Below are 24,437 nucleotides of genomic sequence, written 5' to 3' on the forward strand. Positions count from 1 at the left end.
TGATGCAAAAGCAAATTCTCAGTTTGTATCTAAGTGCAGTTTGCGTCTAAGCGCAGATTGCGTCTAAGCGCAGTTTTGCGTCTAAGCGCAGATTGCGTCTAAGCGCAGTTTTGCGTCTGAGCGCAGTTTTGCGTCTAAGCGCAGTTTTGCGTCTAAATGCAGATTTACGTCTAAACGCAGATTTGCGTCTAAACGCAGTTTTACGTCTAAACGTAGTTTTACGTCTAAACGCAGATTTACGTCTAAACGCAGTTTTACGTTTAAACGCAGTTTTACGTCTAAACGCAGATTTACGTCTAAACGCAGTTTTACGTCTAAACGCAGTTTTACGTCTAGACGCAGATTTACGTCTAAACTTTGAAACTCGTTTGTATATTCGCAGAAGGCAGTATGTAGTTGAAATCAAGACGTAAACGTAAACTGAAATCTGATGATTGAGCGAAGAAAGCCGATTTACGTCCGAATGCAGTTTTACGTCTAAATGTTGAAACTCGTTTGTAAAATCGTAGAGGACAGATTGCAGTTATTAATAGGATTAAAATGTAAGCGTAAACTGCAAGGAAGCTCGTTCGTAAAAGCGCGGAAAACAGTTCTGCAGAATCAAACGTAAACGTAAACTGTAATGTACGAAAATACAAGTTTACGTCTGAATGCAGATTTGGAAGAACAGCACTTAGAACTTGTTCGTGAAAGCGCAGAGAGCAGTAGTGATGAGGGAGGTTTGCAGTAATGATAGAGTGCTCGAAATTAAACGCAAACCAGAGATTTAGAGTGGTTCGGTCAGCCTTGACCTACTCCACTTTTGGCTTCCTCCACCGATGAGGTTGCCGACGTCAACTAGCTGCCTTCCTTCAATGGGCGAAGGCCAAACTTCCCTCTTACAGTTTCTCTCCTTTTGACAGGCTTAGGAGACAACCTTTACAGACCTTTCTCTCCTCACTTTACAGTTGAAAACTTGAAGAACAGAAGGAGGAGACTCAAGGATTTACAACACTTTTGAGCTCTTTAGAATCACAGAAAAGATCACAATTTCGGTATAGGTCTGTATCTTTTCAGTGCTGAATGGGTGGGGTATTTATAGGCCCCAACCCAATTCAAAATTCGAGCTCAAAACGATCCAATCGATCTAATCCCAGAATTTCTGGGATCAGGCGGTTGCACCTCTCAACTGGAGAGGTGGCACCGCCTGGCAGAGCTCGAAGACTGAGCTCTGCCGATTGCTTCTTCTCTGCCAGAGCTCGAAGACTGAGCTCGATGGTTGCATCACCTGGCAGAGCTCGAAGACTGAGCTTGGTGGTTGCATCACCTGGCAGAGCTCGAAATCTGAGCTTGGTGGTTGCATCACTTGGCAGAGCTCCAAACTGAGCTCAAGCTGATGCACCATTCTGCCATAGCTCGAAGACTGAGCTTGGTGAATTCATCACCTGGCAAAGCTCGAGACTGAGCTCAGGCTGATGCACCACTCTGCCAAAGCTCGAAGACTGAGCTTGGTGGTTGCATCGCCTGGCAGAGCTCGGAACTTGAGCTCTGGCGGTGCAACCTCTTGGCTGGAGCGGTTGCACCTCCCAGCCTTGCAACCCTGGCGGTTGCACCTCCTGGCTGGGGCGGTTGCACCTCCCAGCCGTGCACCCCTGGCGGTTGCACCTCCTGGCTGGGGCGGTTGCACCTCCCAGCCGTGCACCCCTGGCGGTTGCACCTCCTGGCTGGGGCGGTTGCACCTCCCAGCCCCACAGCCCAGGCGGTTGCACCTCCTGGCTGGGGCGGTTGCACCTCCCAGCCCCACAGCCCAGGCGGTTGCACCTCCTGGCTGGGGCGGTTGCACCTCCTGGTGCAATCAGGGTCCGAATGGTTCACTCCATTCGACCCACTTTGAATCTTTTCAGGGGCCCAATTGCCCCAAGATTAAGCTAATGGGATCACCTCCCATTTTCATGCTTAATCATCGTGCTAACTACGATTATCTCTAAGACAACTCCTGCAGCTTGCTCCGATGCGTCAATCGCTTCTTCCGGCGAGTTTCCGGCCAACTTCCGTCGATCAACCGATAACCCTCGGTGATCCTTCTGCGGACATCCGGCATACTCCTGGACTTTGCGACGATCCACTTGGCGAGTTCCGACGAGCTTCGCTTGGCAAGCTTCTGGACTTCTCGGATCTGTTCTCTCTGAACCTCCGACGACCGTCCTGAACTTCCGTCGAACTCTCGAACTCCCAACGTGATCATGATCTTGACTCCGGCGCAACTCCTGCTGCTTGTCTTAATCTCATCGTAGTTAATCCTGCACACTTATCTCAACACATAGATTAGATAACAAATGACAATTGACTTCATCATCAAAATCCGAGATTCAACAGCCTTAAGCCTGTTATGCAACAAACTTTGTGTTTTTAGGCATAAACTGAGTTTGTAATTCCCTCTTAAGCCTTAGTTATAATGTGATAGTGACCTTATTGTATCTCCTTCCAAGGGGTGCCCACCAGAGTTTTGCCTTGCCTCTTAGATATATTGTTGCTAATAGCACTTCCGTATCTTATAACTCGGGTTAAGTCTCTTTGAAATATTGAACCATGCTAAAAAGAAAGTTTTCTAGCTCCGTGATCCTAAGCACCCCTATAGCTTGACAGTTCAAGAGCCTTCATGCTGTATGTATAACCGTAAGACAATCTTTTGCTTGCATGCATTGCTTGTATAAGTACCAAGATTAAAGTTAAAAAGTGTCTTGTGCCTTAGATAATCCTAATTAAGAATGTGACAAAGTGATATTAGAGTCCAAGTAATATGCATTGTCACACATAAAAAGAAGAAAATTGAGATAATAAGCAACACAAAATAACTAGAATTTATTAGATACAAAAAGATCTAGTAAATAAGTTGAATAGTCACAAAAAAGATAATCTCATACACAATATTCACCTAGCAATTTCATCAATAAAAAAAAAGACACTAAATATATTATTCCACCATCCCTCACAATTAGCACCATAAGGTTCATAAAATCACAATCATGGCATATGAAAATAGGATTATTTGGATCATAAGTTTTATAAATGAGTTTTAATGCTCAACTTATAATGCTAATGAAGTTTACCAAACAGAAATACAAAGCAAAACAACTACTAAAACCAAGCAAAATAGGGTTGTTAAAGGCTATTATATGTTACTATGTGTAAACAAAGACAATCACAAATGTGCATTAAATATGTCGACTATGATATTTTATGACATTTGGTTATATCCGTCTCTCCCTCTCTTCTGCCACTATTGTTGATCCATCTATTGCCCATCATCTTCCTCTTTGCATCTTGTAAAACCTGACTCCTTGCCTCCTCCCCCTTTCCCTTGTCGAACAGTGTGTGAAATTAGACTTAAAAAATAATAATTATCATAAAAATATGTGTTTATTATTAAAATATCATTATCCATCCACGGTAAAAAAAAAAATGAGGTACAACGGATGGATCTTTCAAAGTTGGACTAATAAATCAACTAGATTACACTTGTTCACACAATTAATACGAAAATGTAGCAAATATGAGCTCGCAAAATCTCTAAAATCATAAATGAAAAAAAAAAACCCCTATGGATTCATTGCTATAATGTTGGTGTCCATCTGCAGTGGACGTTTAGGGTGAAACGGATACATGCATCGTAGTTGCGTTGCTAAATGAACGTGATTGTACTCATTCATGAAATTAACTAGATTAGATTTAAAATTTCCTAAAGTCAACAAAAAAAAAAGTAGAAAAAAATATTATGCCTATACTATTGAGATTGTTGCTCATACGTGGTGAAAAGGTGCAATGGACATCTATTTTGAAGTTACACTAACAATGAATGTGGCTATACTAAACTCAAAATATCCCTAAAATAACTAAAAATAGAAAATATATTGAATCATTGCTGAGATATTATTGTATAGTGTGTGTGAGGTGCGATGTATATGTATTTTGAAGTTACATTTGTTAATGAACAAGGTTACACTCATACATAGAATCAATTTGACGCATGTCAAATTAAAATTTGAAATTTCTTAAATCACCAAAAAATAGAAAACTATATGAATTTGCTATTTAGATGTTGTTTCCCATTTATCAGAGTTACACTGATAAATGAATATGATTGTCCTCGTTCACATAATCAACATTAAAAAAATTAATAAATATATGAATTCATTAGTGAGACGTTATTTCATATATTTGGTAAAAGTTTAAGCTGCGATTCACAAATATTCGGAAGCTACATTGATTGATAAATGAATGTGGTTATACTCATTCGTAGAATTAACTTGACAATATGTCAAATTGGACTTAAAAATCTCTAAATTCACTAAAAAATATATATATAAAGAGATACATTTTCCATCTAAATTAAAAGTCTAAGGTTTAACGAGCACACACGGGGGTTGGATTGATAAATAAATATCATTGCACTCGTTAGAATCACAATAACAAATCCTTAAAGTCACAAAAAAGAATAAACAAATCTATAGACTCGTATTGGCATGTTTGTGATTTTTAATAATTTTTAAATGTTAAATTAATTCAATGCATTTCCATGTTGATTTCGTAAATGTGAATTTATTTACGGTATACCTGCAAAATATAGAATACGTAATCATTATCTATATTTTTTATAATTTTATAGATTTTAAAAGTAATTTGGTATTTTATAAATTGATTTAATTGTGGATTTTAGACCCTCTTTTTTTCCCCTTCCATAATACAATTGACGAGTTTTCGTTCATTGACTTCAGACGGGCTTGTAAAATAAAACAGTAAATAAAAAATATTTCTAGTTAAGGAAACGTTTTTAAAAGCGGGCTGCCCTTTTTAAATCGCCCCTTAATGAATGGCCTTAATTGCCCAAATATAAATCCAACTGTAAATTGCAGAAAAAAGGGAGAAAGCAGCCTTCTGTTGTTCTTCTCCTCGCCTCTTTTCCTCGCCCCCAAACCCGATTCTCTCCGGCTTTCCCTCTCTTCGACGTATGGCTTCCCTCGGCACCGACGTCAGCATGGTTCCGGCCGGGGAGGGTTCGAGCGGCGCCCAGGCGCCTTCGTCGTCGTCGCTGGCGGCCTCCTCCTCCTCGAAGAAGCCGAAGAGGTTCGAGATCAAGAAATGGAATGCCGTCGCCCTCTGGGCATGGGGTATGTGCCTGACTCGGAGCCCTCGTAGCGTTTGGTTTGGATTCTATCGCTTAGGGTTTCTTTACCTGTGGATCATTTTGATCGATGGTCCGATTTGGTGGGATCGTTGCAGACATCGTGGTGGATAACTGTGCTATTTGTAGGAACCACATCATGGACCTCTGTGAGCTCTTTCCCCCTTCTCTGATTTGTTTATTTGCTCTGTCTTGTTCGCAGCTTGTTTTCTCCAGGTTCATATCTAGGGTTAGGGTTTCTTTCAGCTGGTTGATCTTTCTGGTTTACGATTTTGGTCCTCAAATCTCCTTGCAGGCATTGAGTGCCAGGCTAATCAGGCTAGTGCGACGAGTGAGGAGTGCACTGTGGCTTGGGGTATGTATCATGTTTCCGAAACTTGTGCAATTGGAATTGTTTCTTGGTTCGAATGGCTTGTACTATATGGTTCTCTTTCATGAAACTTCCGTCAGCAACAAGGATGCATCTCGATGCTGTAATTTTGTATCATGTCACTAAACGCTAGCGTGGATTTTCTGTTTCAATTGCTTGCACTTCTTCACAAATATCGGTTTAGGCAATAGTTCATCCTGCTGCATGACCGGTAACATAAGTCCCAACTATTTAGGGTTGATTATATGTATCTCTCGCCATCATTGAGATCCCTAAAACATTTTAGTTAAGTTTGAAATACTTAAATCTTTATTTATAGTTTCTATTAAAATTATTTTTAGATTTTTTCTATCTTTTCTTGTACCGTTAACATTAATCAGTTCTCCTCGTTTGATTTAAAATTTATGATATCTTTCAAAACCCTGTACAATTACCCATCAATCTCCTGCTGAGTGAATTCATTTGGGTTTTATCCCCAACAGAAATTGTAAAAAAAGAAATGTCAAATTAATTTTTATTGGATAGGCATCTACTGGTAGCATCAAAAATCTTGTCAAAATAAAGAAAATTTTCACAATGAAAAACAACACACTTAGCTAAAAGAAATCTGAACTTTCTACATTAAATCATTAAAAACTCATATAAAATCTAAAATGAACAACTCCGTAAGGAATGGGCATAAGAAAACATATGAACAGTATGTTTGATAAAATGTGTCCATTTCTCAAAAAATTGCCCAATCTTGTGAAGTCTCCAAAATGCCTTATAATTGCCACTTCTTTCATCTTTGATGTTGAAATTAGTCTGGCCAATTTATCCCATTGAATCCAAACCATTGGGTGGTAATGTCATGTTGATAAATGCTTTCTTTCTGCTTGCTTGCTCGAGAGGGTTTCTCAACCATGCCTATCTATTTTTGCCTGAAGCAAAAAATCTGACAAGGCAACAACATTTCAAAATGCAAAGTGAAGTTATAGGAGGTCAATGAAGGGTATACATAAACAGAATATATGTGAACGATAGGAATTCGTATGGATGTGTAGTTATTTAAAGGTACTCTGAATCAATACAGTAGATGATATCAGAATAAAGATTATATAAGTATTAGCTTATATTATTTTTTTATCAGAGGTACATCAACATAACAATGTCTCCTTTTCTTGAAAGTGTATAAAATTAAATGAAACATTGGTTTCGAAGCCATAATTATAGATTATATTTGACAACCTAAAGCTTTGTGGTAAGCATTGGTCAAGAATATATTTGATACACTGTTTAATCAGTGTGTATGATAAGTTTGAATCATTAAGAATGAAATGGAAGTTTGTGTTTGTGGTAGTCAATTTAGCCAATAGATTATTCTACAGTTTGATTCTACAAGATGCAGAAATATTCTCTATAATATTGGTGTATACCAATTTGCATGAGACTAACACTTATGATTCATTGCAACTATCATCCAAGCGGCATATTATGTTCAGAACAATAACAAACTTTACTCTCTATATTAGAGTCTTTGTTTTCTCCACAAAGCCCAAAACAGATGGAAGACCAGTACACTTTAAGTGTTATGTACTGTGTGAGTAGAAAATGAAGCATATTTGCCTGCTTTGTTTAACTTGCTTGTAATCGATGCATGGACATGGGTAAATATAAATCACTCTATGAAAGTCCCTTTTCCATTGTATAATGTTCAATACCACTGCTTAATCTGTTTTGCAAACCATCTTCGTCAAAACACTAATAAGCTCCAATACATGCATGGTCCACCTTGATTACGTTGGTATAGACATTTGAATGGGGAGAAATAAAAATTGTAAATTGGAGTAAACTTCCATGATTTTGTTTAGTTTCTTGTCATTTTTATGATGAACAGATGTATAAACTCCTGCTGTTATTGCTAAGGTTGCTTGTAAATTGAGTTCCTTTGCTTGTTGGTTTGAGGTTTAAGGAATGGATTTGGAAGGGCTTCAGTGATTGTGATATTTTAGATCTGGATTGGTCTATGTTTGCTAACTGTCATTTTTGGTGCTTAAGTTAAAGTTCTGGTACGTGAGGGAGACATACATTTTGTGTGTCAATGTTTGATTTCGGTGCAATCACTTCTATAGGACAATCTGATTCTGGCTTCAAATTGGTAAAAGTTATTGTCCTTATGTTGGTATTTTCTACTATCTTATGCGTTTGAATACTGCTTTTCTGTTTATCAAGGAATGTCTCTCTTAACATTATGAATAGGAGTAGGACCATGGAACCAGTGGGTTACAGTTAATGGGAGCTTTTGTCTTTTGTTTAAAACTCCAAATGTTTCTGAGTCTTAAACATCTGCCAAGCAATGTACCCCATCCTCTCATATCATATCATGGTCGTGAGTTCCCATATCTTTGGACATGAAGAAAGATTGCCGAGCTTACTTTAACACTTGCGTTCTAGCACCTTACTTTGAATTCAGTCAGTCAATTTGATCTTGTCCTTTGTTTCATAAAATGTTTCAGTTTCGCTCTTTTTCTAACTGCATCCAACATGCTTTGCTTGAAATAGGTGTTTGCAATCACGCCTTCCATTTCCATTGCATCAGTCGGTGGCTCAAGACTCGTCAAGTTTGCCCTCTGGGTAACCATTCTTTTGCTGCCATTTCCTTTCAAATTTCGTTATGGCATGTGCTACGTATGTGTATTAACAAACAAAAACTTCATACATCTGCAGACAACAGTGAATGGGAGTTCCAGAAGTATGGTCACTAGAATCATCGATAACTTCGCTTTTCCAACAGTGTGGATTCTGCTTTAGTAACTATTTAGAAGAAAACTTTTTATGTGCTGGATTATTCATTTGTTAGTTTACTATCGTTTTCACCCTCCTAGCATCCTTGTTTGCCACTGTCAACTTGTTAATGAATATAGCTGTTGGGCAATCTGTTGGGAGGAGGCTATATAAATATAGCAGCAAACGTTTCACTATTAAACACCTTGATTGATTTGAAGCCTACTAGATGATGCTATATAAATAGAAAGTTTTTGCTATATAAGCCGATGGTAGGATTAAAAGATGTGGCCGTCACTCATTTTTAGAACGGACGAAACCTAATTAGTGAAAAGAAAAAGGTCATAATATTCGTACAATTTAAAAACGTGGCTCTTTTCTATTCAACGGGTGGTGTGGCACGTTCGTATCCTCTCCAACAGGATGGAACCGTAAAGTGAAATCAATTACCTCCCAACAATTACGAGAGGAACGATCCACATGGGTACGAAGCAGTTGTTGTCCATAAATGAGTTCTGCCAGTCCTCGCACAGGGTTGGTTTTACCTCGCCTGTTATTTTCCTGACACTCGATTCACTGTCTCCTCGGAAGCATTCCTCGTGCAGTGGTTCTCCTTCAGCCCTGCTCCCTCTCCTGACAGAGACGGCTATTTACTCCCACCCACCGGCTCACGTCACCAGCAACTTCGTACTATTTTCTTTATTGCCGAATAAGAAAAAGAAAAAGAAAAAGAAAAACATTTGAATTATTTTAAATGTTTTCACATATGTTAGGGTTTAAAATACAAAAACTCAAAATTACTAATTATCATATTATTTTGATAGAATCGAGAGAATATGTTATGTTTGCTTCCCACATTACCGATGGATGAGAAACACGAGATATCATGTTTTAAATGTAAATATGGAGTTCATCGATTCTTTCTTTTACTATTTCAGCTATGAGAAATTACAAACATAAGATTTCATAGACTCCATTTTTATATACCGGAATCATTGTCATTTTCGTTTAATTATGCTCATGTAATCGTTCTCATTAATTTTTTTTATTTATTATGTAATTATTTTTATATTACTTTTATTTATTTATTATTATTAAATTTCTTCGTTCATTGTGATCCAAACGTTTTGAACTTGAATTAATCCTTAAACGTTACCGAGGTCGATGGTAATAGAAAAAAATATTCTTGATTGATGACAAAACGTCTATATAAAAATGAGTTTTTGGTCCCTAGACTCAATTTCTGTTTTAAGAATTTTTTTTATTATCTAAAGTAAAAGTTATGAGTCAAAAAATATCAAAATACTAAGAAAAACTATTGTCGAAATTCTCAACAACGGAGGTATGTAATTTTCGTATTAGTAATTTCAGCATTAGTTCTTTATGTTTTTATTTTGGTATTTTAGAAACATATTTAGGTCTTAAATTATATAACATTTGATATCAAAGCAAAAATTAACCTATGTGTTGACATGAAATAATTTGAAATTTTTTTTATTTTTATACCATGGATATAGCTTGATTTACGTTTTTCTTTAAAACTTTGGATGCTTTTTGGTGTTGAAAATCATGAGGATATAAGATTTCTAGCATTTTTAGTGCAATGAAACATTCATTTTGGTAAAATGCTAATATATTGTATGAATGTTTTGTTATATTTATATTAATTCATGCTTATGAGTTAATTTTATGTATAAAATATATATATTCAAAAATATCTAATCATCCATATAATCTTAATTAATTAGGGATTATCCACTACATCTTTAATTAATTAAAATTATATATGAAGTTAAAATAAGGATCAAATAATGAATTAGACATAATATTATGATTAATTATACTTAAAATAATAAATATTATCCCATAGGAATTTTTATTATATTTATATAATTAATCAGGATAAAATATCATATTATTTTCATAATTTATCGATAGGAATTATGAATTAGTACATAATTTGGTAATTTTATCATAAAGATCATTTGAGTCTATTTGAATTAAAAATTTAGCCCATAGTCAATTTTTATATTATGATATTCTTTCTCTTGACATATTTTACATTGATAAAACATGTAACTTAGACTATTAAGCCTACATAAGTATTTTAAATTTTATGTAATTTTTAAATTATTAATTTTTTTGATATTCGATGTGATATTCGAGTGATAACTATAAGATATGGAAGGAGAGGATTCTCCTCTATCTAAGGTGGATGGATATTGATTATGCTATTAGGTAGGACGAACCATCTATAGTCACTAATATCAGTACTCCAATTGATGTCGCACTATATGAGTGATAGGAGCGATCCAACTAGCTCAACATAATATTTATTAAAACTAAGATAACTGCTAGTATATATAATTTTGTTGATCAGTACAAGAAGATCCAAGACTTATTGTAAGCTATTAACAAGTAGTTTATCACTTCGAAAAAAGATACTAGAAAGCACCCTAATAATGAAATTCTCATCCCTAAGATTCACCGGCGTGAAAGGTGTACATGAGCATATAATGCAAATGCAGGACATTGCGACTCAACTTAAGAAACTTAAGATTGATATGTTAGAATCTTTCCTAGTATACTACATTCTAAACACCATGTTAAGATCGGAGCAGCACTAAGAGAGGGGGGGGGGGGGATAAATTAGTGCAGTAGATTGAAATTTATAAGTTTGAAATCGATTTCGTAAATGTGTAAAAATTTTGATTCGACGAAGGATGACTTAATAAAAATAGCTCGAGTAAAGGAAGGAGACAAAAATCGAAAGTTTGCTGCTAAGTAAATAAATATTTCAAAAAGTTAAACACTCACACATTCAAGGAATATTGTAATTTAAAGTGGTTCAGTCAAATGACCTACATCCACTTGCGAAGCCTTTTTCGATGAGGCTCCCAACTTCCACTAGCAAATCACTTTGAATGAGAAGGACCAAATACCCCTCTTATAACCTTTTTACAAGTGGTTCATACTCTTATAGATTTTTCAAAGAGAAAGAGGAAGGTGAACACTTAAGCTATTGAAAAAACAAGATTTTGCTAAGGCTTTTTCTCAATTTCTAACTTCTCAAAAATGTGTCTTCTCTATTGAGAATTGAGGGGTATTTATAGGCCCCAAGAGGATTCAAATTTAGGCTCCAAATTTGAATTACTTTTGGGTTCCCGGTGCTGGCGGTGCCACCACCTGTTAGTGTCTAACACTGATAGTATACTGGTGGTGCCACCGTCAGAACTCTCGGGTTCTGGGTGGTGCCATCGCCCAGTCTGACGGTGCCACCGCCTGACCTTTCGGGTTCTAGGCGGTGCCACCGCCCGACCTTACGGGTCATTGGTTGGGCTCCTAATTTGGCCCAAACCGATTTATATTAGAGCCTAGTTGGCCCCTAACCATGTTATAGGATTAATCCTTAATCCTAACCTTAATTACATGCAAACTATGAAATTAAGACATAGTCCTAAGTAGGTTTTTAACCGGCAATGTCGAGTTTTCTTCCGGCAAGCTTTCCGACGATCTTCCGGCGGACTTCTGATACACCCTCGGATTTCTTCCAACGGACTCCTAGCAGGCTCTCGATCTTGTGGCGAGTTCAGTGAGTCTTTGGCAAGTAGCTAAACCTTCTCAGTGATCTCTGCGAACCTCCGACGATCTCTTCGGCGGACTTTCGAAAACTTCGGCAAATCCCTGATTTCTTCTCGGTTGGTTCCGGCAGTACTTCCGATGAATCTTCGGACTCTCAACGGACTCTCAAATACCCATCGAACTTGACTCCAATAGACTTTCTTTATGTCTTCAAGCTATCATAGTTAAACCTGTACATGTAAAACATACTTCGATCTAGACAATTAATCCTAAGCATCTAATCAAGTTGTTCGGCATGTCATTGGTCCCTTGACGGTTTGTCTGATTCTTCGACGCATCATCCTCTCTTGTGGCCTATTGCCCAATCAGCCAGTTGACTCCACAACTCCAATATCCTCGGCACAATCTCCGCTCTTCTTGGCTCGATGCCCGAATCCATGGCCCGAAGCCTTCTGTCGATACGTCGACCGATCCACTAGCCTGACGTCCAATCTTCTGACATGTTCCTTCGTCCCAACATGATTTTCCTGCTTTAATTGTCTCATCCTGATCGAAGCATCCTATGTCACTCAAAACGTAGATTAAATCATAAACCAATATCAAGTGGTTTCATCATTAAAATACGAGATTCAACACACCATTCCACAACAATACGAGCTTTTTAAGATTTTATACAACACACATAAGGATAAATAGTCAATTAATGAATTAATGACCATATGTGTTCAAGAAGAAAAGAGGCTAGTGATAGAGTTGTGTGAGAGTGCATTGTAAGTAACCACTCGTAGGAGGAATAAAACCGATAAAACTAACAAAAATCAAATCAATTAGAAAGCTAATCAGTAGGAAAAAGGTAAAATACCAACTCTTGATATTAAGAAAGAAAAAAAATATTTCTTCTATAAAAATAAAGGACACATACGAAATTCCAACAATGACTTGAAAAGAAAGATAAACCAACCTCATTTGTAATATGTGTTATGAATCTAATATGATTAATGTTAATATTAACACCGAGTAGATTAACTCTAGATTAACAATCCATATTATAAACTCTTTACAAGGTATGCAAAACCTAAAGAAGTCAGTCAAAATTGAGCAAAGTATCTTATCATGCAACAATATGAGCTTATGAGGCGATAGGAACTTACATTTTTATTTTAAGTAGTGGCTTTGTTTTAAAATTGAAAAATACTTTTTATGCACCAAGTTTATCATGAAACTTGATTTCTATTTCTAAACTCGTACCATTTGGATACTTCTTTAATTTTCAAGATACATCATTTAATTTATTATATAAATCTAATTGTGTTGGGAATGATTTTTTTGTTATGGTTTTTATCGTATTTTTTGTTAAATGATGACACTCATATTTCAATACATGTTCACACTAGCATTAAAATGTGTAATATTAACGAAGATTAATGTTATGACACCAAAGATCAGGACATATCTCTATAGAGAGAATTAAGAGATTAGTTACTAATGGAGTACTTGGTACTTTAGATTTTACTAATTTTAAGACTTATATGGACTGTATTAAGGGAAAACAGACTAACAAATCTAAGATAAGTGTTTAGGAGTTTAGACATCTTAGAGATCATTTATATTGATATAAGAAAATGAAGGTGTTGAAAGCACGGTAAAAGTTTAGGCTCTTGGGGGGCGAGTAATGTCTAGGAGTAAACGTGATCCTATCTATATTTGATAAAGAGAGTTAGCAGGAAGGAACTATATATAAAGAGAGTTTGCAATATATGTGAGTTTGGGAATGTCCATTTGAGTTCAAGATATATAATTTATAAGAGAAGAAACTAGACCCTAGGACTATTTGTGGACATTTCATTACATATACTAAAAGGTCCAAAGGTTACAGATTTTATTATCCATCTCAAACATCTAGGATTAACGGTGACATGATTAGTCGAAGTGGTCAGTTCAGGAATATAGTTTCTATACATGATCATATAAAATCTTAACCTTTCACATCGAATGATAGATTAGTTATTATTCATAGCACTCCTTAACTACAAATTGATGTTGAACAATCAATAAGATTCCGCAAGTTGCTAATAATATTCTAATAGATCAAGCAGTTCAAGAATTACAACAAGCTCCTGAACAACTAATTGAACCATAAGTTCCTTAGGGAGACATTGGTACAACATTAAGAAGATCTACAAAAAATAAAAGATCTATAATTTCTAGTGATTATATTATATATTTACAAGAATCAAACTATAGTATTAGAGCTAAAAATGATCCTAAAATATTTTCACAAGCCATGAGTTGAAAAGAGTCAGATTTGTGACACGATGCCATGAAGGAGGAGATGAATTCCATAAAGAGCAATAGAGGTTGGGATCTTATAGAGTTGCCTAATGGGGCGAAGGTCATTAGTTGTAAATGAGTTTTTAAGATCAAGAAAGGTTCATTAGACAACATTGAGAGATATAAAGCGAGACCTGTTATAAAGGGATTTACGTAAAAAGAAGGAATCAATTATATAAAGACGTTTTCTCCTATATCTAAGAAAGATTATCTTCATATCATTTTGGTATTAGTTGCTTAATTTGACCTTAAGTTACAACAAATGAATATGAAAACGATATTTCTTAATGAAGATATAGAAGAGGAGATTTATATGAAATAACTTGAAGGTTTCTCTTCTAGTGTTGGTGAGCACTTGGTTTGTAAGTTTAAGAAATCTATATATGGTCTAAAATAAACATCTCATTAATAGTATTTTAAATTCCATGAAGTAATTTCTTCGTTCAAATTTATTGAAAATCTCATAGATCAATATATATACCAAAATGTCAATGAGAGTAAAATATATTTTTTTGTTTTATATGTGGATGATATTTTGCTTACAACCAATGATAAGGGTTTACTGCATGAGGTGAAATAATTCCATTCTAAAAATTTTGATGTGAAGAATATAGGTGAAGCATCTTATATAATTAGCATTAAAATCCATAAAGATAGACCTCGAGACATTTTAGGTCTATCACAAGAAACCTATATCAATAAGTTTTTAGAGAGATTTCAGATAAGGGATTATTTACCAAGTGTTGCTTCCATTATGAAAGATAATAGGTTCAATTTGAACCAATGCTTGAAGAATGACTTTAAGAAGGAATCAATGAAAAATATCATACATGCTTCCATCGTAGGAAGCCTTATGTATGCTCAAACCTGTATTAAACCTGATATTGCATTTGCTATGGGGATGCTAAAGCGATATTAGAGTAATCTAGGTATGGACCATTGGAGAGTTGCAAAGAAAGTGATGAGGTATTTTTAAGGAACTAAATATTATATACTTATATATAGACATATAGACAACCTAGATGTAATTAGTTACTCAGATTCAAACTTTGCTAGCTATATTGATTCTCGTAAATCAACATCTGGGTACATTTTTATGATGGATGGTAGATCTATTTCTTGGAGGAGTGTCAAGACTGCTACTTCTACTATGAAAGCCGAGTTCGTATTCTGTTTTGAGACTACTTCGTATTGTGTATCGCTTAAGAGTTTTATTTCTAAGCTTAGAGTCATGGATTTTATTTCTAGGCCATTAAGAATTTTCTACAATAATTTAGTTACTATCTTTATAGCTAAGAACAATAAAAATAAAAGTCAAATTAAATACATTCACATTAAGCATTTAGCCATATGAGAACATTACAGAAAGTGATCATTTAGCATATTAACGTATATATGCTTATATATATGATCACTTTTTGTCGTTGGTAAATAAGCATATATATATATATACATATATATATATATATATATATATATACATACATACATATATATATATATATACATATATATATATATATATACATACATACATACATATATATATATATATATATATATATATATATATATATACATACATATATATATATATATATATATATATATATATATATATATACATACATATATATATATATATATACATACATATATATATATATATATACATACATATATATATATATATATACATACATATATATATATATATATATATATATATATATATATATATATATATATATATATATATATATATATATATATATATATATATATATATATATATATGAGTTTTTTGTCGTTGGGTTCAATCTCTATTTTAGAAATTTTTTTTACCATGAGAGTTATGAGCCCAAAATACTAAGAGAAATCATTATCAAAATTTTTAAAAATAATAATAAAAAATATATAATTTTCGTATTAATAATTTTTGTATTAGTTCTTTGTATTTTTATTTTGGTGTTTTAGAAACACATTGATGTAGCTCATATAAAAATTGATATCCCAATTATATCTTGGATGCTCATATAAGAATTATTTGCGGTCACTTAATATGCTTCTAGCCCTACGAAAAGCTCGCTACTCGAGCTTGAATCGTAGCTATAAGTCAATACATAAAATCATAATCCAATGAAATGGAAGGCGTGATCGCAATGGCAGTCATTCGGACTAGCGTTTGAATTGGTTTCTACATCCCCTATAGTTCTCGTGAACCTACTGCCATAATTTTAGCAGCGTGATATGTGGGAGACCACCTCTTCCTCGTAGACTAGATGGATCCAATTTTGAACCCGATTAGGGGTGTCTATTTTTTCTATCCGAATACATTTCAAACTTAGGATATCAAGAAGATGTCTCACTACAACCATAAAGGCTACACATCTCATCGTTCTTAGGACATATTTTACTTGTAAAGGATTGAGAGTTTTTCAGCTTCCACTGATTGGAAAGTTTGGATCTCAACAGATTTTCTCACGAGAAAGGCTTGTGGGAATATAATGGTCCAAAGGTCTATAAACTCATCACCGCCGTCCCTTTTAATCAATCACCAATCAGGAAGAAGCGCAACATTCACGTGCTGGAGATCCCATCACCGCCCGGTGACGACGCACGTGCACCTTTTTGTCCGCCTCACACGTGAAAAGGCAACATTAGGTGGTGGGAACAGTAAGCAGCGATGGTGGGGGATATCGAATCCAATGCGCAAAGCACGTGCAGCAGCACGTGCCTCGGCAGGACCCTGCGAGGTGGGCACGAAGAAGGGCAGTTTGGGAAAACCGCGGCGCAGGAGAGCAGGTCACGCCGCGGGAACAGAAAAGAGTGGTCGCTTTCTGCCGACGCACACTCGGTTGCGACATGAAACAACCGCAAGGACGAGGGACCCACTTGCCGGCCATGACATTATCCAATCAAAAGGAAGCCATTTCCCAACGGGTATGACTCAGAGTATATTTAAAGAATGGCAGACGAAACGACAGCGCACTTTGGTGACTTTAGTTTGACCCACACATCACATCCTTCCCAATTTGCCCTTCCAACGAATACATCCGGGGGGAGAGAGAGAGAGAGAGAGAGAGAGAGAGAGAGAGAGAGGTGTGGGCGCGGGGGTTCTTTTCGCGTTCCCAGGAGGAAGACCATTGGTGCGTCAGTTGAGGGGAGCGGACGAGGGAAGAGAGAGAGAGAAGGAGGGGGAGAGAGAGGTGGGAGCCATGGCGGGGCATATTGGCTTGGGCCGTGGCTTGGTGGCGGTGCTGTCGCTAGTGGCCTGCTTATCGTGCGCTGCCGCGGGTGGGAGGAGCGGCGGCGGGGAGGCGAGGCAGCGTCTGGAGGTGCGGCGACACCTGAAGCGGCTCAACAAGACGCCCGTCAAGAGCATTACGGTATCTTCCCCTTCCTCTCCCCCCTGTGGTTTTAGATATGGTATCGATGAGTCCAATCATTTTCTTGCCCCTTTCTCATGGAAATTTTGGTTCGTTTTCCTGGAAAACATGTCAATAAATGCGTTCGTCCTGTTTCTCATAATGCATACGGTTATTAGGTAACAATTTTCCTTTATCACCCTTTCTTCCGTTCGCGTTTTTTACTATGCATGTTGGTGAACTCGGCGGAGGTGAGGTTTTTCCGGTTATCCAACAGCTAGGAAAGGGATTTTTTTTTTCCTTGTGTCTTTCATTGCTCTCAGAAATCGAGCATTGTGATTTCTCTATCTTGTGCTGTATTTTCTACCTCAAAAAGAGGATTATTTCTTGTCAAAATGATTTCTCGCTTCAAGAATCTCCAGTCCAAAGGTCTTATTTTGATTGTGTAATTCTCTTGGCATTGTTTATTTAGCTCCAATGGTTCAAGGATGGTGCACTAATTTCTTTATCTTCTTATGTTTGGAAAAAACATCACATGAATAAGCAGAGTCCTGATGGAGATATTATAGACTGTGTGCATGTCTCTCACCAACCAGCCTTTGATCACCCTTTCCTCAAAAACCACACAATCCAGGTTTCTCTCTTTCGTCCACTCCTCACTTTCCTCTTCTTTTCAGAAGCTCCACCTTTGCACAAACTTTGGTGGTCTCTCTGCTTTACTAATCCCTTTTATGCTAATTTTTTTTTAGATGAGGCCAACTTTCCATCCAGAAGGCTTGTTTGATGAGAACAAGGTGACATCACAGAGGAAATCCCCCTCCATAGCTCAGCTATGGCATCAAAATGGGAGGTGTCCTGAGGACACCATTCCCATTAGGAGGACTAGCAGGGATGATGTGTTAAGGGCCAGCTCTGTCAAAAGATATGGGAGGAAGAAGCACAGGAGCACCCCAAACCCCTTGTCTGTTGACCCTGACCTTCTCAATGAGAGTGGGCATCAGGTATGGTGCAGAAAAGGAACAAAGAAATAATACTTAGGAGCAAAACTTTATATTCTTCTTTTTTGCTTTCTTTGGGTTTTTGGCTTTCTCATGGTCTTTTTTCTTTTTGGTCTCTTTGAGTAGCATGCAATTGCTTATGTAGAGGGAGATAAATATTATGGAGCGAAGGCAACCATAAATGTCTGGCAGCCAAGGACACAGCAACCTAATGAGTTCAGCCTGTCTCAGCTTTGGATTCTCGGGGGATCTTTTGGGGAGGATCTTAACAGCATTGAAGCTGGTTGGCAGGTTATGTCGTACTTCAAGTTAACTTGCTAAAATTTCAACTGTCTTGAAATATGGAAGCTCCTATACATGCATTAAATCCTGCTTGCATATAATCAGGTCAGCCCGGATCTCTACGGGGACAACAACACGAGGCTGTTCACTTATTGGACTGTGAGTTTAACATTCCTTCTTCTTTTCCTTATCATATATATATATATATATATATATATATATATATATATATATATATATATATATATATATATATATATATATAGAAAAAGGACCATCGTATCTTTGTTTCTAGGTTTTGTTGTTACCGCATAAAAAGTTATTATTGTTTTGCTCTACAATGTGAAAGAGATGACATGATTCAGACATTGTTCATCTTATCAGATAGTTCAACTTCTTAGATGAGATAGTGCAATCATTTTGTTACTAATTCTTCTATAACTGGTTGTCTTGTAATACTTATTTTACATGAAATTTCAGAGTGATGCATATCAAGCAACTGGCTGCTACAACCTACTGTGTTCTGGGTTCATTCAGATCAACAATGCGATTGCAATGGGTGCCAGCATCTACCCAATCTCTAACTATGATGGTTCACAATATGATATAAATATCCTCGTTTGGAAGGTACAAGCAAAGCTCACATGCAATTGTTATTAAAAACAACAAATAGCCAAATATCAGAGAATCTATCCCATCTGTTCTTTTTTTTTTTGAAGTATACTTACAGTATATAGAATTCTACAGCTCTTATTGTTTATGACTTTTTGCCTCTGACTAATGGTAATAAAATGGTTCAAATTAACTGAGCAGGACCCAAAGGAGGGGAACTGGTGGATGCAATTTGGGAACGGCTATGTGTTGGGTTACTGGCCTTCTTTCCTCTTCTCTTATTTGGCAGACAGTGCCTCCATGATAGAGTGGGGAGGGGAGGTTGTGAACTCAGAACCTGACGGTGAGCACACATCCACTGAGATGGGCAGTGGCCATTTCCCTGAAGAAGGGTTTAGCAAGGCAAGCTACTTCAGGAACATTCAGATAGTTGATGGGTCTAATAATCTAAGGGCACCTAAGGGGATTGGAGCCTTCACAGAGCAGTCAAACTGCTATGATGTGCAAAATGGAAACAATGGTGAATGGGGGCAATACTTTTATTATGGAGGGCCTGGTAGAAACTCTAATTGTCCTTAGAAATCATAATCAAAGAATCACTTTACCCTTATAACCATTCTGCTCAATATCTTCCTCTAACTCTAGGCAGCTGTGAAAATTGATCCTCTTCCTCAGAGGTTTTGTCTTTTTTTTTTTTTTTAACTTTGTGCTACTCTCCCATATAAAGCTGGAGAGGTGGAGGGTAGGTTTCTTAAGAGAAACAGGGCCTGTGATAGTAGTCTCTTCTATGTATTTGTTCCTTTGTCATTTTACTCCTCAGAGTTATTTGGAGCTGGGTTGACTTACCCAAAGAAATGTACCTGGATGTTGATGCATTTCTCAAAAACCTGGTTGTGGGACTCATGTTAATGGATCATATTTATGGTTTTGTGAGAGAGGACATCAGCAATGATCTGTAGTAGATCATGGCAAATTTGTGTATGAGACCTCAGAAAAACAAGTGGATATCCACAGGGTGAGAGGGCAGATTTATCTAGTACATGGTTTTCTTTTATTTTTTATTTTATGGTATTAGTTGCTGGTGGCAGGTTGTAAAGAGTTCAGAGGGGTGTGGCTGCTGCTGTGCATGTGGGCTGCTTGACATGGCTTTTTGTACTGTGCATGTGGGCTGCTTGACATGGCTTCTTGTACCGCAACACAAACTTTATCCTTGACAAAACTGGTTGACTGCGTGTTCCTTCGCTGACATTGTTTACCCACTGCATGTTTTAGATTCCTCTCAGTTATTCTACAGCCCTTTCAATATTACATCATGTCTAAGGAGCAAAACATAAAATAAGTCATGCCAAGCATGTCACACTGTACACTTTGTTGAATTCAAACTTACAATCTCACCTGATATTGTTGTCAGACATTTAACTATGAGGTGCCAGCTTTTGTGTTCATGTGGAGGCAATCAAGCCTTCTGTACTTGGCTAGACAACGAGATCAGAAGATTTTGATTCTCATCATCTGTGAGCCTTCCCACTTTTTGGTACATCTCGCAATTATTAAGCCTGTATGATCAGATCCGCCTTTTCTTATCTTTCAATAAGCTATAAATGCCTCCGTCAAGGGGTTCAAGTAGCTCAGATTTGTTCAGAACTGCCAATGCTACTGCTTGCCAAATCTTGGAGGATTAGAAATGGATTGCAAGTAGTACACGCACTTATCATGTCCAAGCATGGCACTCCTGTCCCTGCTAAACACACTGGCAGAGGAGTTCATGGGGTACTGCAGCTTTGGCTCTTGAGTCTACTCATCTGCTCGTCACTTTGGGACTTAAAATGGTGGGTGATAACCGTTCACTCGGGGTGATCGCCTCAAAACACCAATGGATGGATCATCCCAAGCGATCAAAGTTCCCTCTGGATTGCATCATTGATCCAATCTATTGCTGTTCTTGTTTGCTCATTTCGCCAAAAGAATCTGGATCAGTGGGTTGTAGTTGCAGAAGATAATTTGTTTCTTGAAGCTGAGATTACTATTTTAGAATGTCACCATTTAGTAGGTTCTACTCACTGCTGCTTTCTTCTTCCTCTGTTTCTCTGTGTTCAGTGTGGGATTTCTGTTTGAAATCTGTGAAACACAGCCTAACTCAATATAATGCAACAATTTATTATTTTTAACTGTATATAACTGTTAACGAATCTTTTATGGCTTTTGTTCTATAAAAGCTAAAATCTAACCATGGATTGCAATAAATTCCAACCAAGCATTAGGAATGGAAAAACTGTCTTTGCTGTGATGTTTTAAACGATAGAAACATCAAGACGAGGAAAACATTTTAAGCCGCAAGCAAAGTCATCAAAAGTTAAAAGAAATATTGAGCTTAGAAAACATTTAAGTAGCAGGTAGAGGCATCAAAAATAAAAGAGAAACATTTAAGTAGCAAGAAAGTCATCAAGCAAGCTTCACACAATCTCAGCAAAAGATGGGGAAACTCAATCGGCATCCCAAAAGAGATGCCGTAATGTTGAAGAGAAAAGTTTATGCCTTGTGATAAGGCATATTTTGGATTCCAGCCCGTCACGATCCACATTAAATCACACCCTTGCCAAATGTAGGGAGGCACTCCCATGTAGGGAGGCACTCCCTCGGCAACGGAGAGCTCGGGACAGTACCGTATGGTGTCGTTCCGTGCATACCAGGCAACGGTCGAACAACGGTACCATCTCGTTGCACGAGGATCGATCGCCACGCCAAATCCACGTACGATCGATCCCCGCGCAACAATATAAAAGCCCCTGACCGGCATCTGGCCAAGGGATGGAGAAAAAAAAGAAAAAAAGTGACCACTAACTTAATCTACGAGAGGGCAAAGTCGGGAACCCCTTGATGAGAGCCTTTGTGTAGGAGCTTGGCCACCCCTGGAGGCACGGTCGTCCCAACCGAGAGACGCCTTCCAAGAAGACGACGTCGATAGCCCGACCCTCGATCCGGCCGGCTCCAACACTTCTTCCGTCCGACTAAGAACTCCGGACATCGACTCGTGGACCAAGCTGTGCTGACTCCTCAGCCACGACGTATCAGTTCACCAACATTTTTAGTGCTAGAAGGAGGGCCGATGTCGTAGGAGCGTCTCGCAGGAGCTCACCCCAAGGGAGAACTACCAGCTGATCACCCCCCTTTCGGACTCAGTGATCAGCTCCTCCCCGTCCTCAGGGACAGAGGCATCCCGGCTCCGACGTCGGATCACTACTAGCGTCTATTCAATGATCCAGGACTCTCTCCCCCCGGATATACTATGGGACCCTCGATCGTTTCACCCGAGGCCTTTCTCGGCCTGGCCAAGCAAGTGCAAACCTTGGTGGGAATGATGCAAATGATTGTCCCACTCATCCCGCAAATCGTGCAGTTAGCAGCTCCCCCGACTGACCCGACACCACAGAGGCCAAACAAGGAACGAGTCGGGATAAGAGAAGCTCGAGAGCAGACTACAACCCCAAGAAACCTTCCTGAGCATAGCGCGCTCGAACCTCGCCTAGCTGCCCCATCACTCCCTAAGCCCGACACCTTATCATCAAACTCGGCGAATGACTCATTCAGGGTCCAGTTGTCCGTGGTCAACCGTCGGCTAGACGAGTTCCAGCGCGAATTCCAGAAGTTGTGCGGCGAGACAAGCGAAAGCAGCTCGGGTGGATCCCCATTTGCTTAGGAAATCCAAGACAAGCTTGTGCCACTCAACTTCAAACTCCCGGCATTAGGGACATACGACGGTGGTTCCAACCCCACAGAACATGTTGTCGTGTTTCGGGCTCAAATGGCCCTTTACGGCACCTCTGATGCCTTGATGTGTCAAGCATTCCCGACTACTTTCAGAGGAGCAGCACGGGTATGGTTCAGCCGATTACAGCCATCTTCGATCTCTTCTTTTGATCAGCTCGCAAGGGAGTTTGAACAAAATTTCCTAGCTAGCGTGCGACCCAGGCCTGCCATGGCCACATTGCTCGCATTATCCCAATGCGAGGACGAATCACTTTCCCAATTCGTGACGTACTTTGCCACTGAAATCCGGGGGTTCTCGGACGCTCATCCCACTCTGATCATGCAAGCATTTTTTATGGGTCTGAGACCCTCGAGGTTCTTCTAGTCACTAATCGAGAAGCCACCCGCGACCATCCCTGAGATGCTACAGCATGCCAACTAGTATAATGCCACCAAAGACCTAATATCAAGAAGGTGCGAGGATAGGAAGAAGCCGAGGGTGGAACAGGCCTGAGGAGCAGCTTCGGGACCACTAGCAGTGCAACCCCGTGGGAGGTCCGACCGGCCCGAGCAGCTGCTCCCAAGGCCGTAGCCCCTGCCTTTGAACACTCTCGTACCTTGATTTTTCTCTAGATCAGGGAGAAAGGGCTCTTGTGACAACCAAACCCCTTAAAAGCTACTCACAAGGACCGATTTAAATATTGCAGGTTCCATCGGGATTACGACTACGATACGGAAGACTACCACGACCTCCGAAATCAAATTGAAGAGTTGATTCGAAGAGGTCACCTCGGGCACTACCTCAAGGAACTAAGAGAAGCATCGTTGTGCCCCAAGGGTCCCGTCGAGAAGCAAATCGACATCATCATCGGTGGACTGGTTGCAGGTGGCAACATCACGACTGCAAGAAAGGCCTACACCCGTAGCACGGTGGAGAAGCATCCCATATCCGAATTCGAACCTAAAATCACCTTCGGAACCGAAGAGGTCGAACGCTCCCACCACAATGACGCTTTGGTGATCTCCATTCGGATCGCCAATGCTTGGGTGAAGAGAGTGATGGTCAACACCGGGAGCTCCGCCGACGTGCTGCACCTCGACACCTTCAGGAAGCTCGGCCTCACTAATGAGGACCTCACCCCGATGGCATCGACGCTCACCGGATTCACGGGGGATTCCATCTCCCCGTTACCATCGGGGAAGAACCGAGGGCCAAGATAACG

General features: G+C 38.5%; 2 protein-coding genes across 2 annotated transcripts; both read left to right on the plus strand.

Annotated features, from left to right (window-relative positions):
* Positions 1 to 4,874: 4,874 nt before the first annotated feature.
* LOC135635722 (RING-box protein 1a-like) lies at positions 4,875 to 8,397 on the plus strand. Its single transcript, XM_065147007.1, has 5 exons — positions 4,875 to 5,147; positions 5,260 to 5,310; positions 5,457 to 5,516; positions 8,073 to 8,144; positions 8,238 to 8,397. The coding sequence occupies exons 1-5, from the start codon at positions 4,988 to 4,990 to the stop codon at positions 8,273 to 8,275; spliced, it is 381 nt and encodes a 126-aa protein (XP_065003079.1). The 5' UTR covers positions 4,875 to 4,987; the 3' UTR covers positions 8,276 to 8,397.
* An 8,930-nt stretch (positions 8,398 to 17,327) lies between these two features.
* On the plus strand, positions 17,328 to 20,703 carry LOC135635857 (protein neprosin-like). The gene is made up of 7 exons (XM_065147249.1): positions 17,328 to 17,596; positions 18,123 to 18,209; positions 18,325 to 18,576; positions 18,700 to 18,864; positions 18,961 to 19,014; positions 19,336 to 19,482; positions 19,669 to 20,703. The coding sequence occupies exons 1-7, from the start codon at positions 17,426 to 17,428 to the stop codon at positions 20,044 to 20,046; spliced, it is 1,254 nt and encodes a 417-aa protein (XP_065003321.1). The 5' UTR covers positions 17,328 to 17,425; the 3' UTR covers positions 20,047 to 20,703.
* Positions 20,704 to 24,437: the final 3,734 nt, after the last annotated feature.

The sequence above is a fragment of the Musa acuminata genome, chromosome BXJ3-4 (genome assembly GCF_036884655.1).
Source record: "Musa acuminata AAA Group cultivar baxijiao chromosome BXJ3-4, Cavendish_Baxijiao_AAA, whole genome shotgun sequence".
NCBI lineage: Eukaryota > Viridiplantae > Streptophyta > Magnoliopsida > Zingiberales > Musaceae > Musa > Musa acuminata.

Excerpts from the sequence above, each read along its gene's own strand:
- LOC135635857 (XM_065147249.1), top strand. The coding sequence starts at position 17,426 with ATGGCGGGGCATATTGGCTTGGGCCGTGGCTTGGTGGCGGTGCTGTCG. Across the intron at positions 18,210-18,324 it reads TCAAAAACCACACAATCCAG|ATGAGGCCAACTTTCCATCC; the intron begins GTTTCTCTCTTT and ends ATTTTTTTTTAG. Across the intron at positions 19,015-19,335 it reads GGCTGTTCACTTATTGGACT|AGTGATGCATATCAAGCAAC; the intron begins GTGAGTTTAACA and ends ATGAAATTTCAG.
- LOC135635722 (XM_065147007.1), top strand. The coding sequence starts at position 4,988 with ATGGCTTCCCTCGGCACCGACGTCAGCATGGTTCCGGCCGGGGAGGGT. Across the intron at positions 5,148-5,259 it reads CGTCGCCCTCTGGGCATGGG|ACATCGTGGTGGATAACTGT; the intron begins GTATGTGCCTGA and ends GGATCGTTGCAG. Across the intron at positions 5,311-5,456 it reads GAACCACATCATGGACCTCT|GCATTGAGTGCCAGGCTAAT; the intron begins GTGAGCTCTTTC and ends ATCTCCTTGCAG.